The 21,692-nt window shown below is 39.4% G+C and overlaps 2 protein-coding genes across 2 annotated transcripts in view; both read left to right on the top strand.

The window, feature by feature from the left end:
- The first annotated feature begins 861 nt into the window (after positions 1–861).
- Positions 862–20,582, top strand: pdcd6 (programmed cell death 6). The gene is made up of 6 exons (XM_079259417.1): positions 862–1,033; positions 5,434–5,495; positions 14,615–14,659; positions 15,336–15,494; positions 18,490–18,599; positions 19,827–20,582. The coding sequence occupies exons 1-6, from the start codon at positions 951–953 to the stop codon at positions 19,923–19,925; spliced, it is 558 nt and encodes a 185-aa protein (XP_079115543.1). The 5' UTR covers positions 862–950; the 3' UTR covers positions 19,926–20,582.
- Positions 20,583–21,624: 1,042 nt separating this feature from the next.
- Positions 21,625–21,692, top strand: part of LOC306770713 (enoyl-CoA hydratase EchA19) — a gene marked incomplete at its 5' end in the record, with an annotated part of 20,463 nt that continues 20,395 nt past the window's right edge. Inside the window, one exon of the mRNA XM_079259614.1 lies at positions 21,625–21,692. This exon is cut by the window's right edge and continues 74 nt beyond it. Within this exon, the coding sequence (XP_079115740.1) occupies positions 21,625–21,692 (68 nt within the window).

Consider the following 21,692-nt stretch of genomic DNA (forward strand, 5'->3'; position numbering starts at 1 on the left):
CTTATTTAAGTCTCCTGTCATTTGAGTGATTGTTGTATATTCAGCATTTTCTTTAATGAAAGGGTATATCTACATACAGGAGCGCCGCCAGGAATTTTGGGCTCTATGAAAGACAATGGCATAGACCTAACCACTTGATCGCAAATTTTAGATTTTTGTTATTGCTTCAATTGCTTCAAAAGAAAAAAGTTTTTATTGGAATAATAAAGATCCAGGGCTGTGTTTAACTCTTTATGGGGCAAGTGACTATTTTTATTCACTTTGTTTCCTTTCATATTCAGTGTCTTCTTGAGGATTATAGCAGCAGTTGTTTTTCTCCCCCAACTGAAATCAAGAAAAATGATAAGCAAAAAAAGTTTTATACACTTTTTTAAATTTGTTTTTAATCTACAACAATCAGCAATATTGAAGAATTGTAAGAATCGCAATTTAAATTGAATCGGCACAAAAAAAAAAAAAAAAATCGGAATGGAATTAAATCTCGACAAAAACATATTGTCACAGCCCTAAAACTTTGACTACTACACATGCTACCATTGCTAATACCACTAAGAAGTAAAACAACAGTTCAGAAGCATCTGGTGAAGGAACTGATTCAACCTGTTGTAAATTTAGTTTTGTGAAGTGGAAATATTTGTTCACCACCTAAATGTCACTTCTTCCCCCCTCTACATTCTTGCTTTTATTTTTTTATGTAGTTGAAAAGAATTAAAAAAAAAAAAAGAAAAAAGAAAAAAGAAAAAGGCAACGCGTGACGCCATCTTCCTTCTGGGTCGTGGTGAATGATTGGCCCCGCCTCTGTGCGCGAGGAGGCAGGCGGTTAACATTGGGTGAAGTCTGACTGAAGCACCAGCCGGGAAGAGAAACTACAGCGAGAGGAAACAGCTCGTACTTCCTCCCCCTGCAGATTTGATTTTTTGACAGAGCCTTCGCGGTATAAAAACAAAGAAATGGCGTATCACAGCCCGTATAGAGCTCCTCCGCATATGAACGCCCCTCCGGATCAAGGATTTTTGTGGAATATCTTCCAGAGGTGAGTGTAAGGGGGGTAAGGTTGTCTTGTCTTCTGTCAGTCCGCTCCGCAGTGAAAACTGCTGTCGTGTGTAAAGCAGAGGGAGGAAGAGGAGAAGGAAGAGGAGCTGGGTGGGGGTCCCTACGCTCGTCTCCTTTCCGCTATGGTCTGTTCAGGGCAAATGTCCGCAGTGAAATTAGTTTTTAGGCAGCGTTCAGACCTGCTTTCAGCTGCGGAAATACCACATGCCAGCCTAGCTGCTGGCTTTCACTTGTCTCTCAGCTGCTTTTCTTACAATCCGTATCTATTGTTGTATCACGTGACTTTATTATTAATCTTAATTAGCATCGATGAGCATTTAATTAACCTACGTCCGTCATCAGCAACAATGACACTTTTATTAACAGAGTTTAAAGACCTCCAGGAATCCTTGATGGAGTTATTCCTCCTGGAAAGAGCGGTAGAGGGTTTAAAACTTTATCAGGACTTGTCTGCACCTGGTCAGACTAACAAAACTCAGTTTGAGGTTGTGGGGATGCAGCACATGTTTCCAGAAGTGTGACATCAGGGAGATAATTTATTCTTAAGCCATTGAAATGACTTCACCAGTGATAATTATTAGTTTAATCACAGACTGATTCAGACATATGTCAGCAGCTGTGACAGTCATGGTAGTAGGCATTTAGGAAAATTATGCTGTGGTTCGGCTCCTGGTAATAATAAGCTACACAGTTATGTAATACTGCAGAGGATTTGTTTCTCACACCATTTGAAATACTGCAGGCAATTCAAGGCTCTGGCCGACCTTAACAAATTATTTATATGTGGTGCAAAACCTCAGAGAAATCAGGTTGGATACACATTTTGCCCCAGTGTAGATCTCAGGAGCGACACCGTTCCTGACAGACATGACTGTACACACATGGAGTCATCCTCAGTGTAAATGTCAAACAAATACAGGCATTATGACTGTCATGAGCTCGTACAGTCATCTCTTGCAACTGCTGCCTCATCTGCTTCCCCCTTGGTGGATATCTGCCGGAGCTTTTGCTGGAATTCCCTCAGTCACGTGATCAGAGTCAGCAGAGCATGGTTGAGATGGAAGGTCTCTCAATTTGTGTGTCATGCAAACACACGCACACACCTACCAATCTGTGACTCACTGTCCTGTTGCTGGATTGCTTTTGGAACACCATCAAAGTGCTGTGACTTACTTTTCATTCTGTTATATCGAGGGTAAGGGTCACAGGGACAAAAGAAATAGTGTCACATGACTTTGACATCAGCTTTCTTTTTCCTTTTCAGTGACGGTATGAGAAAAATGTGTGTGCCGTGCCGTCTGCAAGCCCAGAACAATGTGGCTTTTTTAGATCAGGAAAACAGATTTGTTGCTATGCAGCAGCCACGTCATAATCAGTCTCACCTTATTCCAAATACTGACTATTAAAGTTTGGAAATGGAAAGGAAAAAAGAAGGTTTGATATTTTTGTGAGAGAAGCTTTGATTTATTTTTTTTCCACTGCAGTGATGTGGCCTCATTGGTTTTTTTTTTTATGTGGAAAGAAGGCTGGGTGGGGTTCTTCTTGCAACATTTGCCCTAGAGGAAAAAGTGAAACATGGGAAAATCCAAGTGGAAGAACTGATTTCATGTTGTCCTGCTGCAAGTTTCTGATTTTGACATCGTGAAGATGGAAACACCAGATGGCTTATATTCTTCAGGCAATAGAGTGTTTTTAATGATGCTTTCTCAGTTGTTTTTTTTTTTGCACTTGCGAGGTAACTTTGCCTGAGGCAGAGTGAGTTGCAGAGACGAGGTCTGGGAGAGAATTGAAGTGCTTGTACTGCGCACACACACACACACACGCTTCTTTGAGTTAATCTGTCAGTGTTTGGAAAAGGTTGGACGACCCCTCTGCCCCGCACCAACCCCAAACCGCCCCTCACCTTCACGTTGACAAGGCTTTCATTGATAGATCCCGTAGAGAGTCTTTCGGGAAAGTTGGGAAAAGCAAGTTTCTGTGTTTGTTTTTCTGTATTTAAGTGGTTGGAGGTGAACATAAACGTGTAGCTGATCACCATAAAGAAAGCCACGTAGGCTTCAGACATGGTATTACGTCACAGTAACGCATTCCAGTTGAGAGCAGAAACCCAGCCCACAGAGGCCACACTGAACTGGTCTTGTGTGTGTGTGTTTTTCTATATTTTTTTTTCTTCCCCAGTGTGTTGGGTTTTTTTTTTCCCATCCTCTCTTTCTTCTCCTCTGCTGGTATTCAGACCATGTTTGTTGAATGAGCGCTGCATCAACAAGTTGGGCCGGGCGGGTTGCTAAGGAACAACTGAGTCACTGGATGTTTGACTAAACTGTTTCAGAGCTGTGTTATTTGTGTCTTAACCCAGCCTCCTGAGGTTTTCACAGCACTGCGTCTCAGAGGACGACTCATTGCTAAGTTCATGCATTCAACTTAGTTCTGCCATTTTCCCACTGAATTTAAAAATGAAACCTCATATTCAACATTTAAGCGCTTTTATTTGACATGTCATGTCAAAAATATGATGAAGGTAGTTTTGTAAATCTCTATTTAGTGGAAAGCACTTAAAATCAGGCAGCCATATTTGGAGTATATGCTGATTTGTGTCTGATAGGCAGTTAATTTGGAAAAGAATGTATAAAAAATTAAATAAGTCATTCACGGCTGAACCAAAGTTAAAACACAAATATCTTTAACTCTTTGAGCTTTGTATGTATTTTTTCAGGCCTCTGCCTGTATCCACAGGGCCTGTTTGGACAGTCAGACATCTAGACTGATTATGAATATCCTTTTGAATTAAATGATGCAGCAGTGGCTGTAAATCTCTATAAAATCACAGCAGTTTATGTGAGGATTATTTGTGCAAGGAAAAATGGCTGTTTTGATGCAGTTTGTCCCAAACTGCCTCCAGTGTTGGCATCACTGGTGTATGACCGCCACGTTTCCGGCAGTCTGCTCCAGGGTAGCGGTGGCTGCACATGTAGCTTAGCATCACCAAGTACGAATGAGAAGAGATGGACCTCAGGTTTTAAATGAAGTAAAAACCATCAATGTGCTGCCTTCGAAACACTGAGTCCAGTAGACTTTCTCACAAAAAGCATCAGTTTCTTCAAGTTAGAACAAAGTAAAAACAGTACTTCAGTTGTTATGGGATGATTGTTAGTTCCTGTAACTCCTTCTAATCAGTGTGCTTTATCCTGGTTAAAAAACAAAAAACATGTTTTGTGCCAAGGTTTTCTGACCATTTATGCTTGCTTGTTAAAAAACGATGAATGAAAAGACCCTCAAACATACCAAAACGCTGAGCTCAAGACTTCAAAATAGCAGCTCCCAAACTGTCTGCAGATGCCATAACTGCAATGTCAATACAGCCTTTCAAACTGAAATGAAGACCCAAGCAGAGTTCATGTCAGTAGGAGGATCCTGTTGTTCCCGAGGCAACAATCATTTCCACTCTCGATGATGGGAAATGTGTAAAGATGGCAGCACCCGAAAAATAATTGCAACTGGGGCTTTTACGGGTCAAACGGTTAAATAGTTGTTCTATAATCGAGGATTTAAGTGGTTTAGGCTCGTCCTTTGCCATCATAGGATGCTTTATGCTACATCTCTTCAACACTCTACATAACACGTAACTCATGTCAGGTTTAAAGGCTAATAAAACCAAACATCTTCAAGACCGTTGCACTCAAACCCCTTAAACTCATCAGCTGTGTTGTTGTCAGTAAACCAGAGAAACACCAGATTTCCGCATTGATTCATGGTGATTACATTCTAAAATACATAAGATGCAGACGTGTACAACCCCCTGCAGACCTCCACTCAATCAGTTTCTCCTGGTATTGGCTTTTGCTGACGACTCCGCATCCTCAGCTAGCTGTAATTCAGTTTAACATGACAGAAGGGTGAAAAGGCAGGGGAGATAAATGGATCCATATAATAGAACAGACATGGCTGATGTCACTTATCAGGTTGGTTTTATGTCATTTTTGCCATCTTGCACTGTAACTTGTAGAACAGGGAAGACGGCGCTCATTTAGTTTTGCGGTCACTCTCCAGCTGAAAAATATTTGAAATACTTTGAGGTCTTAGAAAGTTGGTAGCTCCTGAAATACCTTCACTTTCACTACGGATCCACACATACACATAATTACAGACACAAACATTCAATACTTGTCTGGCTGGTTTCCATGAAAAGCTGCAAACATACAAGCTGCCTCGTTCACCCTGATCACTAGACTCCATTCATTTACCACACACTGCTGAAAGACTGACACACGCTCAGGGGGATCAAGTTTCAGCCGGTGATGACCGCTGCTATTGTGTGCCGGAGTGTGTGCAGGTGTGAAACGTTTAAAGCAGGAAGCATCTAATCTGTGTTTTCCTCCCCAGGGTTGACAAGGACCGGAGTGGAGTGATATCCGACTCAGAGCTTCAGCAGGCCTTATCCAATGGTAGGAATTCATGTCTGCCACTCCCATGCATTCTTCTTCTACTGTTTTCATCTTTCTTCCCTTCTTTAATCCTCCTGTCTTTCCACAGTCTGACAGTTTGATTAAAGTTTAAGAAGTTTTAGCAGAAAATGGATTGGGCAGTATTTTTATCCCTGCATAATGTAGGTTTATTTTTATCCCAGGAAAAAAAAACAAAACAAAAAAAAACTGGTGGGAGGTTTGTCAGTGACGCTTCAAAAGAAATGCTTTAGATATGATGTTTTCAGTAACTTTGTGATGACATGAAACACAAAATGAAAAAGCTAGATGGTGGCCTATTTTTATTTTAACCTACTGGAAAATTGCAAGACAGTAATAATAAGCATAGATGCAAAATTTGAATCAAGTATGTCAGAGCAGGAACTACCTGAAATCTGCAGGATGGTGGCCCTCAAGGACCAAAGTTGTTGAACCCTGTTTTAGGGCACATTCACATCAGCCTTTTTGATTTGAATTCGAGTCTGTTTGCTTGGAAAGTCCACTTCATTTGGGGAACTGTGAATGCACCAAACGACGTATTTGACGTAGCATTGCATTGTGGGTAAATATGTAGCAATGGCGTTAAGAGTCCTCTGCCTCGTCTGTTGATCATACTGCGTCCATTGTTGCAGTGTATTTCTGCAGTATACTTGCATAAGACAAAATATAAACCCACAAACGACAATAGTTTTGTCTCTGAGTTTTCTTCCTCACGCCGGTCTTGTCCTCTCATTTGCTAAATACTAGTGCAGCGCCACCTTTGGTGGGAATGGGGATATATTATTCTAAAGGTTTGGTTCGTTTGACCAAAGTGCAGCGTGCAGACAATCTTAGTCCGGATGGATACACCCCGTTACACGTGAGCCGAGTCCCCAATCATCCTTATGTGAATGCACCCTGAAACCCTGGAGAAATATCTGCATCATTTTCTCTTACAACCAGGAACAACCTTTCAAGACTTGCTCCCCCCCCCCTTAAATTCTGAGGAACATGAAGGAAAATGTTTTCATTTACAGTAAATGATGAAGATTTTGCCTTTATAATGGAGTGTTTGAAAGCCATTTTAAACAAAGCCTCAATGACCCTTAAAAATATGTTTCCGATGGTGCATTCATTTGTTCGGGTTAATTCGAGGTAATAAACACAACAGAATATCAACGTAAACATGCTGGGTTACAGACCAAGACTAATTTCCATCCATTGTCCAGGTAGCAGGGAAGTAGGTGTTAAAATGATGAAAAAAAAAAAAGCAATGATGAATGATGAAAAATAAGCACAATATGAAAAAAATGTTCATGACAATGATACATGTGAATTGCTGGGGCAGAGACAGAAACTTCACACACCTGCCCCCCTTTTTTTCCCCAAGCCTGACACATCACATTACAGCAACATTTTGCTTTATGCACCCAGTCACACACCTGCAACTGGATATTAATGCACTGTCCATTTTGTAACACATTGTGGCTGATTCATCAAAGAAAGGCAGTAAGACGTTATCACAGGAAGAGAAAGAAAGGAACAAAACAAGAGATGAGACAAGAGTCAACATCGGATTGACTTTTACTGGCTGAAGAGAGCTCAGAGGACGGATGGGAAGCAAGATGGGAGCTGGATTGGGTGCGAAAAGCCACCAAAGTTCAGTAGCGCTGCTTTAGGTCTGAATAGTTTAAAACGAGCTGAAAGGGGATTATCACCAGCGTTTGTAGCAGCCAACTATGTTTCAGTCCATGAATCGATTCCTATGCTGAGCTTAAATATTGGAACAAGGACAGCAGTACAATTAAAATAGACTAGTCTTGCTGTAACTGTAGCTCAGCTTAATGCATTTGGTTTCACTACAATTTCCTGCTGCGTAGTGTTTTCAGTCCAACAGACTCTTTTCGCCTTCAACCCTCCTTAATTACTGAAACTCACTCCAGGCTTGAGCATCTTTGGATTACATGAATTCACGATCATGCAAAAAGCCCGTTATGTTGTCTCTGAAAGCTTCTATACTGTGTTCTGGAAGTCATACAGAAATGAATAAAAATCCATCAATTAGTGTCCTTAGTGTGCTGCAGACCGGCTCTTAATCTGATTAAAGACTCGGTAAAAATGATTTATAAATCAGCCTTAGGAGGAGCCAGGGATGCAACGTGAGGATTACAGCTGCTAATGGTGGAAATGCAGTCACTCTTGGTCTTGTGTGGCTCAGGAGGAGGAGGATTCAAACAGGATTAATGTATCACATCACACGGAGCTTCCCAAACCAAAAGAAGCTGTTGGAGGAGAAGTGCCGAACAAAATGATGCATCTTCTCAGCTCCAAATCCTGGCAGGTGAAATCAACTTCACTGCTGCCGTGACTGAGAGTAGATGTCACACCAACGCAGGCTGCTAAAACATGCTTTCACACCACACACACACACACACGGCAAATACTGCACCGGCTCTCTCCTGACCTTGCCTTGCAATGCAGTACAGGGCACAGGCGGATGTTTGTTTGTTTTCTCATGAAGAAATCATGCGTTTCCCATCAGGTTCCTGTCCGAATCCTCCACCAGATTTTCAACACATCAGGCTCCACGGACCCCTGTTTTTCTGGGCACTTCAAAGGAGGGGGAGAAAAAAAGAGGGTTGAAGCCAGCAGCAGCAGCAGTGGAAGAAGCTGTTATCAGGCTGCACAGTGGCTCGGCTCGGCATACTGATTACTGAATGTGTGTGTTTGTGCATGCATGCATGCATCAGTTTCTGCAAAGTTTTCTTTTTTTCCCCCCCGTTTATTTATTTATGTCTCGGCCTTTGTGTGCATGCCTGTCCTCAGTGTTGTTTACTGAGAGAGCGCCTCGCTGCGTGTTCTTGTAGTGAGCTGCAGGTTTCCCGGTCCAGACTCCGCCAGTTCATTAAGCCTGTTGTGAGATGAAACGGCGCCAGTGAAGCTGAACACACGGCGCACGGCATCCTGTCCTGCAGTTTGCTCGCTAAAGCCACCGATCCCACCATTTCTAGAGCGTCTGTCGTGACCCAAAATGCGACGTTCAGTTTTGTGCATCAACCGAGCTTTGGCTCATTGTTTAGTCTGGGAGCTTCCCCGTTTTTAATGCATTTCAGATCCTCTCCTCTTGTTTCATCTCCCTCAGGAAAATGTGGCCCCATCTCCTTCCCTGCCATGTCCTCCACTGTTTGTCCTCTACTTCTCTAACTTCTCGCCCCCACCCTCCTCCTCCATCCCACTTTTCATGTCTCGCTTTCTCTCTGTTAGCCTCTCCATCTCTTCCAGCTCTCCATCCACAGCAACGGTGTGTTATCCCCGACAGGACTCGGATTGGCTCTATGAAGTTAAAGTATTTGTAGTATCATATTAGTTTTAGAAATTCAAATAATTTAATGAAAGAAAAATTAAGTTTAATTTACTTTAATTTAACATTTCCCCTCATGGAATTTATCAGTATTTGTTATTTATATATATTTTTCATTTCTTTGCAGGTGTAGCATGCGCTATAAATATGGATAGTTCTTTCTTAGCAGTGAACAGATATATCAACACACTGCTTCGCTCTCCCACTCTCCTCCACACACAGATTTACACTCCTCTTTAGTTATTGCTGTTAGTGCGTGGCAGCAGTACACTAAAAAAAAGTGCTGACGCCCGAAGCTGCCTGAAGAGCGGCGCTTTTGAAGCGTTTTCAGCAACACTTACCTGTTAGACGTTTTCCATTTGGAAAACTCTTTTTAGCCTGAAGTCAAGCTGAGATGAGAGTAAAAACCTGACTTTTATCAGACTCTTTCATTTGCTGTTCTGTTCAGCTGTTTCTCACAACATCCTTTCTAGCTGATGATCTAATCTGACTGTAGGACTTGAACAGGTTGTGAACCACAGAAAGACGCTGAAGTTGCTGATTAGCTGCTCGGTGATGAGTTCTGTTGTCGCATTCACATAAAAAAAAAAAACAATATTAAATGTCATAAAATCCACTCAGTGTTGTTAATTATCTGACATGGAGAAATGAAAACCCTCAGTTAGGCCTTTTCTTATGGATCCCACTGACACTCATCCAGATCATGATCTGGGAGGAGTTTTACAGTTTGGTGCTTTATTGAACTCGATTAAACTCTCTGCCAGTGTTTAGATTGGTGGTGAATGTCCAACTAATAGGAAAGCAAGTATTAAACAGTCTGGATTTTTGTTGTTGATTGATTTTGAGGTTGAAAAACTGCTTTAGAAGAGTAAAAAAAAAAAAAAACTCAATATGATTATGATAATTGAAATGCAGTTGAAAGTACAGAGGATAAAGCTGTTTTGTTTGTTAACTTGCCTTCACTACAGCTGCAACTTGTGTGTTTTTTTTTCTTTCCTAGTCAGGCAGGATGTGGTCTCTGTGTGTGCTTTAGGGTTAAACTCTGTAACTACTTTGTGAGTGAAGAAATGTTTGGAAAACTTAATATGACCGTGCTGTTGCATATGCAGAGTATGTAAGTACAAGCGTCTCACTGAGCTCCATCATGGCCGTATATGTTTGTGTAAACATCGCCTTCAGAGCCCTCTGCTTTTTCCACCAGCCTGCCTCTTTCTTCACCTCCTCCTCCTCCTCCTCCTCGCTTCTCCTTGCCACCGGCAGACAGATTCAGCAGTGAGAGAGTCCAGTATGTGGACGGGACAGAGGATGCATTGTTCCAGCTTGCCAACAGGCGCATACAAACTGACCACCTCACACTGGGCAGCCGCAGCCCGTCTGGCGTATGCCGGTGACCTCGCAGCTTGCTCTTAGTGTGAAACATTTTTGAGCTTGTAGTGTGTGAGAGGAAGAATCTGCACAGCTGGAAAGGTCGCAGCTCGGTGCGTGCAGCAACTTCAGACTTTTTTAACAACAAAATGTCGTCTACATTTAGATCTAAAATTGAGCACTTTAAGGACATGCGCAAGTGTGTTAACTTCAGACATTAAAGCGGGGGTTCATTTTCTTTCTGCAGCATTAAAACACATCCAGACATTAATGGTTTTACTGGCAGGGAACTGTCAGACCAGTCTGCTTTGCTGAAACATGAGAAAACCTAATGTAACGGCTAGTTTTCCTCATTTAACTCAGAAGAGCTTCAGTAATGTGATGTTTTTCAAGCTGAAATGCAACACAAAGTGCTTCACGGAGCAGCAGTAAAACCTTAATGGACACAAGCAACCAAATCTTTTTCTTTTTATTCTATTTATACTGTTCAACTGCATAAATGTGCAAAAGCCTTGAGCCTCCATCCATTTTTTGATACTTTTAAGGAAACAGTGATTAACTTGAAAGATGCTTGGTCTGAGCAGCTTCAGTCTTCATCACAGTCTGAACTCAGTCAGAAAAGCTCTCTTATCATTCCTTTAAGGATTCCTGGGGAACAGTTCTCTAGATTTCTAGAAGAGCTTTTCAAAGTTCTTTTGTTTTTCACTGCTTTTTTACTGGTTTTCTATCCAGATGATCCCACACCGCTTCCATAATGATGATGTCAGGGCACTGGGGGATGCTTCATCTCTCCATCAGATCTGCTTGCACTGATTTCCAGTCCACTTCTTCTTGTGCCATTTGGATTTTTCCTTTAAAAATATATTCTTGACAGGCACAGAGACCATTTCTGAAGAGGCTCAAGCCAACAGGACATTTAACTGAAGGACCTCACTTGACTATTTGTTTTATTTATCACATCTAGTCTCTGGTAGCCATCTTGTTGGTGCAAAAATGTCTTTTTGCTGTTTGATGGAGTTGTCAAAGTGGCTTTTAGGTTTTCTTGTAGATGCTAAACAAATGGAAACAAATGATGTGTCTTTGTGACAGGCTGCTGCTAATGAAGTGTAAAACTGTCTCATTTAAATCATTATGGATTGACACAACACTAATGCTTCCTCCTCATTTGGAAGTCTTTTTAACGCCCGAGTGGTTCACTGGGTAGTGTTGAGAAAGGACTGGACTTTTCCTGAAACGGTTCCTGCTGCTTTTCCAGTGAAAGTAACACATTATGCCCAACTGAAAACAAGACTCGGAGAGCTGAGACCATCAAAGATGACTCTGGAGCAGGTCCCCTGACTACTCCAACCCAGTATAATCCCTCATTATTTTTATGACTTCATTAAATTTATTTATTAAAAACAAGCTGGTGGCATTTGACCAAAGTTATGAGCAATCATCATTGTTTTGAGCATAAGCAGAGTGGCTCGAATGGCCATAAAATAAAGCACTGGCGGCGTTTCTGCAAGCTTTCCAGACCTGACATCACTATTTACTGTTGTGGTTTGTTGTTTAAGATCTTTCAGAAAATAAGAAATGATATCTAAAATGAAACGTTACCAGATAGATTTTCTAACAACAACAACAACAGCTCCAGTAAACATGTCTTTCTACGCACTGAGGACCGCCTCAATCAGTCAATAAAACAAGCCAGACAAGAGAGAATAATGACTGCCTCCTGAGTACTCGCAGCTTGTACTGTCGCAAAGGCTTAGTTTATTTTTAGCTGCCACATTATTTATTTGGACCCTAAAATTGATTTTCAAGAATCAAATCCAGGTGAATGTTAACCTGTTTGTTCTGCTGTGCTTGAGATCTTGATGTAAATGAGGTGCTCTTATCTCTGCTCTCTGCTACTTGCTGCAGAACTGCTCACTGCTGGCATGGCTGAACGGTGGAGGGAAATCAGAAACGAGCAGCGCAGTGTGAAAGCGTTTCCTTAATGCTGGCAAGATGCTAAGATTCTGTAAATGCTGTTTCAGAGTCTGCAGATGGAGGTGAAGGGAACAACTTAGGTCAGCAAAAGCAAGTCAAAGACTTGAAGCTGCTGCAACAGAAACCGAAAGATAAAACTAAATGGCTAACACCTTTTTTCTTTTAGAGGTTTTCATTGGTCTTCTCTTCTAAAAAAAAACAAAAAACTCTTTCATATGTTCTTCTCACTTATTTCCTGTATCACTTCTTTCCTCTCCTGGGGTTGAACTGCTACCCTCCCTGCTGTAATGACAGGTTGTGACTCAGCAATGATCTAGTTGCCCCGATAAATCTCAGAGTCTAGAGAACAGAGTGTGAAGCAGGCTGTAACGCCCACCTAAACTTCAGCTCTATCAGTCTTTCTCTGACCTTTTATAAAGGACATTTTTATTAGCTTATAATGAAAGTATGTCTTCTCAGAAAATCACGTATTTTGAGGAAATGGCTATGAACTGTCACCAAGTCCAATTCCTCCTCCTACTGTTTTGTTTTTCTTTATTAGGTTTAACTTTTTTTTTTTTTATTTCATCTGCTTTGAATATATTATCACATCTTTGGTTAAAACAAAACAAAACGCAAAGCTTGACCTCATCTGTTGCATTCATTGTTGCATTTGGTGAGTCATGCTGTTGTCTTCAGTGTGGGTTTTCCTGTAGGCTCTGAAACTGACCTCTACTCTTTAGTTGCCAACACACAGAGTTTCGCTGCTTCTAAACACAAGGTAGTTAATGCTAGAGAGGGAAACTTACAGTAGCTTTATTAGGAACAACTATTGCATGTGAACACAAATATCCAACCAGCCAAGTATAAAACCTTTAGCTTGGACCTCTTCATTTAGTCCTTCGTGGCTTTTTATGAGCATACATCAACTTCTGCTGCAAAAGCATTTCCACCTCAGCTTCTTTATAGTCTGTGACATTTCTAATGAGTTTAATTTCCATTTAATCTGTTCCTGCAACTAAAGCTTGATCGACCCATAAAGAGACCTTGATTCTCCAAAAAAAAAGTTGGGTTCTGATGTTATCAATCAGCATGAATTGCTTCCACACACACAGTGGATGAGTTATTTGAAAGAATGTTGCCAAAACATCATTTGTTTCATGACAATAGGAGCCCTGCAGGTGGAATTATCAACATAAATACTGTCTGTTTCGTTTGGCTGATTTTGACATCAAAGATAAGCACGGAGATTCGTAAAAGTAATGGTGCAAAGACGTTAACAGTTGCTGCAGCGCTCCAACTTGCTGTTCACTGCAGCTTTTAAAGCTTTGGCAGAACGCTAGCTTCCTCACTCACTGTGTTTAATGGGACGTTTCAGTACAGCAGAACACATCAGTTTTTTCCCAGTACATCTGTGTTTATACATCCCTTTAAAACTCACTTATCCTGTTTTAATGCAGCTGTATTAATACTTACTGTATTTTCAGGGCAGCATATAATACATAAAGACACAAAGAGTGTTAATGTCCTCTTTGTTTTGCAGGTTAGCTAACATTACTTTTGCTTTATCGTCAACATGACGTTTTTGCAGTTCTGGAGTCAGCAGGATCATTTTAGCACCACTTGCGAGTCTTTTTGTGTTTCATTTAACCACATTTTTCTATTTTTTCACATTGTTAGCATGCACAAAGGGCTTGGTTTTAATTCTCTTACTGTGCACAGAGTAGAGAGTTTGTAGCCCTACACAAAAAAAGCTCATGAGAAAAATGAGGATCCAGAAACTGCAGGTTTCCCTGCTGCTCATTGTGGATGTCTTTGTTACTTAAAACACATTATCTTTGATAATAAATAGGTGGATAGATAAATAAAAAATAAACTAATTAAATGAATTTCTTTTAATAATGTTTTTTTTTGTAAATTCACAAAACTTTTTATTTTTGTTTTTCAGGTGTACGCTATACACTTTGAATTATTCCTTGTTTTATGGTTTGTTTGTTTTTTAAAAAAAAATACACTTGTTTGTGATCTAAATAAGTAAAACCAGTTTATACAAATAGAGAATGCTGAAAATTTGGCCCATTATTCTACCACCATTTTATTATAAAAGTAAATAAATAAATAAATAAAATATTGCCATTTGTTGTTATTTCAAACCAATAAACTTATTAAAAACCAAGAAGAAAAAATACGGTAATGGAATGTGATGATAAAATATTAGTCTGAAGACGTATATTTAAAAAAAATGTCTAAAAATAATCTCTGGAGGAATGTTGAAGTATATCTTATCTGGAGGTTAGGCATCAGTTGCCACTTCATCTCCGTGTCAGCCCTTTTCAAGCTTTTATTCTGCTCTTTCATTACACTGTCTTGTCTTTTTACAGCCACATTGAGCCGCTGCTGCAGATTCTGCGTGATTTTTAACCTCCTTTCTTTTGCTTCACAGGCACATGGACTCCTTTCAACCCTGTGACTGTCCGCTCCATTATATGTAAGTAACTTCTGACGGTGACATACCCAGTTTACCTAAGTACCCAAGTTGTTTGTCTCCTCGCCATGGCAACCAGATTAAGCACTTTAAGTTATGAAAGCACAAACAAACTCATCTTTTGTGTGGAGAAAGCTGCTCTAATGGAAACACACAGCCATCAATAAAAGAAAGAAAAGATGGTGTCTGTAAGGCAAACGGGACAACTGGAGACTCTAAATATTGATCTGTTGCATGAAGTTTAAAACTTTTAGTTTAAAAATATCTTTGTCAATGTTCTCATTCTATTCACTGTACACTTTGCTCCCTATTTGTTTTGTGACTTCAAGCTTAAATCCTGGTAATTCCTTTGCTTTCCTACTGCACCATGCGGAGTAAATCCATTGTTTAATGGTCCCACAGCAAGAAGCATATCCTGCGATAACACTCCCTTTGTTGGGAGGTAATTGGATTGAGCCACATGGGGATGAGGAGTAGGGAGCTGTTTTCCTACTGTGTTATGAAACAGTCTTATAAGGCAGGAGTTAGTCAAGTATGAGTGTGTATGACCCGCGCTGTTAACTCTGACAGCTTTGCAAAGCTTGCTTTTATGTCACTGGGTTTGTTCCAGCCATTATTTCTGGAGCTGGGTGTGATCTGTGTACATTTGTGACTCTGTGACCCCCCGTCTCTTCTTCAGCCATGTTTGACCGAGAGAACAAAGGCGGCGTGAACTTCAACGAGTTTGCCGGGGTGTGGAAGTACATCACAGACTGGCAGAACATCTTCAGGACCTACGACAGGGACAACTCCGGCTTCATCGACAAAAACGAGCTGAAACAGGCACTGACCGGATTCGGTGAGCAGCAAAGTATGCGTTTGTGTTCAGATTTGTTCGTCGTGGTGGAGGGCAGCATGGTTTTCTGCTGGACTGTCGATTCTCGGGGGTCAGCAGATCAGGTTTACATTGCTTCTGGGAACTTTTGTGAAATCTCTGGAGCATCATGCATTTATTCAGGGTTTGGATTCCTATCTGTTTTCCACTTACCACTGATGTAGCAATCACAGCATTGACATTGGACAGTTGTTTTTCCTCATTCCTTCACAAACAAAAGAACTGGTGAGTGATGGAGGAATTTCTCTTTGTGCTACATCAGTGACAAGTTAAAAAAGTCTCAAATTGAATTATTTTACTCGATTTACTCATTCCAGTTCTGTATATACCATTGTGATGTTTACATTCTTCCTTATGATGACGATCAGTTGAAGTCTCGGATGGTTTTATCATTCAGTTGATCCCCGGCCTCAGACAGTCTGAGTGATTTAAAAGTGTTTAATCAAAGCAACATTACTGAGGTAGAGAACAAAATCCAATAAAAATTCCAAGAATCCAAAAGAAAGTTTAAGATTGAAAATAGAAAGGAGAGGATGCTTTGGCAAAGCCAACTTCTATGCTGATGACACTCGGCTCTATGCTGCTGTCTAACAGAGGCACTCTGGTTCCATGTAAAGCTTAAGGGCACATTCACATCAGCCTTTTTGATTCGATTTCGAGTCCATTTGTTCAGAACGTCTGCTTCGTTCGGGGAGCTGTGAATGCACCAAACGAATTCTGATTCAGACCAAAGAAGCGGCTCGGTCCGCCTACAAACGTTGGTCTCGGCCCATTTCAAGTGGACCAAGTACAGGAAACGGACAACAAAAGAAAGTCACTTCCTGCATTTGGCGTAGCATTGAATTGTGGGTAAATACATAGCGATGGTGTTAAGTCCTCTGCCTTGTCTGTTGTTCATACTGCGTCCATTGTTGGTGTGTTTTCTGCAGTATACTTTCATAAGACAAAACAAAAACCCAAAACAGCGATAGTTTAGCTCGCAACAGAGTTTTCTTCTTCACGTGGGTCTTGTTCTCTCTCTTGCTAAATACTAGTGCACTGCAACCTTCGGTGGGAATGGGAATATATTGTTGTAAAGGTTTGGTTCGTTTGACATAAGTACAGCCTGAATGTGATCTCTGTCTGAATGGATACACCACCCTATAACTAAGCTGAGTCCCCATTTGGACCAAGTCCAGCTAATGTGAATGCGCCCTAGGTGTTTCTCAGTCCTGGTGCTTGGGGATCACGGCCCCTGGTGGGTTTAATTTTTTAACCTGATGCAGATTATTTGAACTGCTTTTCAAGTTTTTTTTTACAAGCCTGCTAATGACATAAATAATATGAGTCAGGTGTGTTTAAGTATGGACACCTCTAAAACATGCATGTCCCCGAGGACCAGGAGTGAGTGATAAAGATAAAGCTGAAATTTTCATCTGAGGAAGCAAAGACTAGCAATGTTACAAACAGCGAGTCAAGCCAGAAATATTGGTGTCATTTTGCACTGAGTTCAATTTTAACAGCTGTATTTAAGCAATAACCAAAACCAGCAACTTAATACCCGAAGAATATATAGAATAAAGAGCCTGATGGTTCAGCTTAATTAAAAAAAATAAAAACATCTTCATGCATTTGTTTTTAGTGGGTTTGATGACTGTAATGCACCTTTTTAAAGGTTTGTCTAAAAATGTCAAAGACAGGGAATCCAAAACGCTGCTGTTTGTGTCCTCAGGAAGACATTTCACTCCAGTGCTCAGATCTCTGCACTGGATTCCTGCATGCTAAATAATTTACTTTATATGTTGCTGCTGCTGCACGAAGCACCGAGCGGCTCTGGTACAAAATAAATCTCTGATCTTCTGATGCCATATTAGCCAACGAGACTTCTAAGATCAACTGGGTCAAGTTTGCTTTTCATTTCATGAGGTCAAAACAAATAAGGAGAATTGGTTCCTAATATTTGGAACAAACTCCTGGAGAACTGCAAGTGTGCTCCAAACCTTTTGTTTTTTTAAATTAAGTCATTAAATGAAAGCTTTTCAAGTTGACAGGGGGATTTATGATGGGAGACTGCAATGTTTTCTAATGGAAGTCATTTTTACCACCCGTCACATGAAGCATAGTTTAGAGCAGTGGTTGTGAAAGCTTTTTCAACATTACAGCTTCTGTAAAATAATTTGTCAGCACAGTACCCTCTTAACTAGAGATACTGGTTTATATTTCAGTTCAGTGACCACATTCAGCACAATCTAATCTCCAGTGAGCCAGACCAGTAAGGTAACAGCATAATAACAACATAATAACCAATAAATAATTAAAACACCCCATTGTGCCCATTGTTTTAGTGCAAAAACGGTACAAAAACATTGCAGAGAAATTTTTACATTTAATAAATTATACTTTTAGAAAAACATTATAAACAACTTGAAATTGCAGGAAGAAAGATGTATGCAGTTTACACAATTTAGTAATTTTTCATTATTTTTATGTGATTTATATTCTTTATATTTATTTTAATTTTACATAAATTTATCTAAATATTTTTTATTTATTTATTTCATACTTTTATTTGAAAATAAAATGCGGATAAAACGGATGTAAATTTGATCAAATAAATGTAAATTGTTGTTTTTAATTATTCTGTCCTTGACGGTTCAGTCAAGTCCAATAATAAAGGCCCCAAATTGCAAGCTGCAGTAAAACCAGCTGCAGTAGTTGAGCTTAGATTTCCACTTTTTTTTTTTACCTTTAGTTTTTAGCAAATGCTGTGTATTTGTTTCTGAAAATGTCTTTAATTACTTTAATGTTAAAAGAAAACATTCACAGCATTACATACACTGATAAAACAATGATGTATTTTCTGTTGAGGTCCGTCTGTGTTCTTTTGTTTCTTCTGAGTATTTACGGCAAACTGTTTTTTTTTGATGTATGAATAGATTTTCCTTGCATTTCCTGACGTTCTATTTGCTGTTGTGTGCAGGTTATCGTCTCTCAGACCAGTTCTACGGCACCCTGATCGACAAGTTTGACCGTCAGAGGAAGGGACAGGTGCCGTTTGACGACTTCATCCAGTGCTGCATTGTTTTACAGGTAAAACTCAGTCAGTCAAAACGATATGTGTCTAGAGTCATGTGAAGGTGATGCTCTTTTTAAAGCATCTTCTGTGCAGACAAAAAGGTTTTCAGCCTTTAAAATCTTCCTGTTGACAGCTCTATATGACATATATGTAATCTTCATTCTGCTTGAGTGACTCTACAAGTTCAGCAAAAGTTCATTTGGAGGTTTTTCCTTGTTCCTCTTGACACGAACATCTAACTGACTGCAAGCTGTCGTGCAAAATGTTGTTTTTCCAGAATTACTTTTGTGTTTTTTTGTTGCAGTATCTGTTTAATTGATGCATGAGATGCTGAACTCTTCAAAAAAAAAAAAAAAAAAAGGTTGTTCACAGATGATGGCTTTGTCTATTTTTTATTATTTGACGTCACAGTTCCTGCAAGATGCCTCCTGCATCTTGTCTAGATGTAAACATGGCTGATGATGTTTAGCTTTGATTTAAAAACCTGCTGGCCCTCTTAACTAGGTTAAGATGGTAGAAATAATATGCAGCTGTGCCATTAAGCTTAATACAACTGTGTCAAAACCTTGAATTTCTCCCATCATTTATTTCAGGCTTTCCCCAACTGGGGGTCGCAAGTTCATTTCAAATTTATCAAATAAATTTGAGACTTTTATTAGTGATGTCAAGATGAACTAATTTATGCAAAGAGATTAATTTATGGAATTTAAAAAACTGTATTTTTTAATGAATCAACAACAAAGTTATTTCTCATGCCACAATAAGAATCTGAATTTTCTACCAACACCAACAGATGTTGCTGTGGTGATTGTCTAGGGTCGGGCAATATGACCACAAATTAATACCACGGATTACCGTCAATTGGTAGTTATGTCTGTATCATTTTATTTTTAGCCTTTTTAGCTCATGGAAGTTTTTATTGCAAATATTTTCATCCTAGAAGCCAGATAATAATAAAAAAAAATAGAAGGAAACACAGTTCAAATGCATATGGTCATTTACTTTACATATATATATATATTTAGGAAAATTTTTAATTTTCAAACAATTTAAATATTTGACTAATGAAGACTATGTTGATTATTTGTTCTGAATGTCGGTTTTGATTCATATTTGATGACTCGCTCAGCTCGGGTAACGGCTCAAAAGGTTTGGGAATCACTGATCTAAAGGACATGAATGTGTTTTTTTATTTAGTTTAAAAACTTTCTAACAGCCACTTGTTTCTGTCTTTTCCACAGAGGTTGACTGACGTGTTTAGGCGGTTTGATACGGACCAAGATGGCTGGATCCAGGTTTCATATGAACAGTATCTTTCCATGGTCTTTAATGTCGTATAGCGAACATGGATCACCACAGAAGAGCACAACTGGACACAACTGTGCCAAAGTTCCCAAGACCCTCTGGATGTCTGCCATAATGGACACAATAAGATTTTTTTTTTTGTTAGTCTAATTGGGTTGTTTAAGAGTTTAAGAAATGATGGTAATAAAAGAAAACTCCTTTTGCTTGATGTATATTTAAAAAAAAAAAAATCTTGCAGTGTTTACTTGACAAATCTGATCAGCGTCTGTTGGGAGACTCATTATGGACACATCTATCTTTCTTTCTGTCAGTATGTCTGTTAATGTTGGCAACATTTTTAATGTCTTAACTTTAACTGATGAAATAACAAAAGAGATATGTTAAAAATAATAAAATAATGCATTGTAAATATGATTTAAGATGCATTGCATGCTTTTCAGGGAAATTTAGCCCCCACATCGAAGCATGCTTTCCCTTTCTCTTGACTTTTCCTCCTCCCTTTTTTGCTCAAAGCCATGTTTACAAAAACTGTGAAAGCAGGTGCTGCTCTGCTTTGGGATTCACTGACATGCCAGCTTATATGCCATATTTGTACAAACTTATTTTTAACAGCGAATCTTCAAATGTTAGAGCCTAATTTTTGGTAGAGGGTCAGCAAAATGCCTTTATTTTGGCTTATTTTCTGTGCATGATGCCTTAAAATGTGTTAAAAAGAAAGAAACTAAAAGAAAAAGAGAAAACTTCTATTAAAAAAAAAAAAAAAAAAAAAAGGCAATATGACTTGTTTTCATTCATCATTCAGTGCTTTCACGTCCTTCACCAGCTCTGTAATAGAGGGGGGAAAAAAGCTTGTAACTTTTAATGAAAAGGAATAGAGTATTGGTCATATATGCAGTTAAACTATTATTACTAATATTATGACATCATGATGATTTCTTAATGTGAGCACATGTGTGTGGCTTGCATGATACTCAGTGGCTCCAAGTGAGGTAAGTTTGTACACCAAAATACACATTTTACTTTGGCTATAAGCACACGAGTGTGTGTTTTATTATTTTGATTTATTTATTTCCCTTCTGATCTTTCATTTCGAGTGAGAGATGGGGACTTAGAAAAGATGGAGCAACAGTGAGTGACATCTGAAATGCAACCAGAATTTTAACCTTTTTGTCAGATGTCAGAACCAAAAACCTGAAAACCATTTTAAACCTGAAAGTCAGTTTTAAATTAAATCTTTAACAGGTCTATGGTTTTGGAGAATGTACAATGGTTCCTCTTAAAATCAAGTGGAGTGGACGTATAATGTAATATTAAATAGAAATACAAAGATTACCTTTTTAGATTATATCCAAGGAGATTATTTTAGAAAAAGTATTTAAGTATATAAAAGTATATAAAGATAAAAGTATATAAGGAATGTCCTGCGGGGGGAACAGTGGACTCATAAGGATAAATGTCGCCCCCTGCTGTTTATTTTCCATTTCTACCACTGCAGTACATTATCACTGTGCTCCCAGAACCTTGTGCAGTTGGTTCTAGTTTCCGACGGGATGTTTAATTGTTGGACCTTCCCAGCAAACTTCATTAGAACATTTTCCAGTTTACCACTTTCTTTCCAGTCATATTAAAGTGGACTTTCATTTATTTATTGTTTATCTTTAATGCATTATTGAGCACTCAAACTTCCGATTCCTTCCGAGCTCGAGCTTCTAGGTCCAAACAAGGACGTCAGCGATGGCGCTAAAACGTTTTCGGACGCTGACACCCGCTTTCCAGGCTATTTATCAAGGTCAAACATTTGG

Source organism: Telmatherina bonti (assembly GCF_933228915.1).
Source record: "Telmatherina bonti genome assembly, chromosome: 20".
Classification (NCBI taxonomy): Eukaryota; Metazoa; Chordata; class Actinopteri; order Atheriniformes; family Telmatherinidae; genus Telmatherina; species Telmatherina bonti.

Bases quoted from the DNA above. Each gene is read 5' to 3' on its own strand.
- pdcd6 (XM_079259417.1), top strand. From the start codon at position 951: ATGGCGTATCACAGCCCGTATAGAGCTCCTCCGCATATGAACGCCCCT. The intron at 1,034-5,433 runs GTGAGTGTAAGG...TTTCCTCCCCAG, and splicing joins TTGTGGAATATCTTCCAGAG to GGTTGACAAGGACCGGAGTG. The intron at 14,660-15,335 runs GTAAGTAACTTC...TCTCTTCTTCAG, and splicing joins GACTGTCCGCTCCATTATAT to CCATGTTTGACCGAGAGAAC.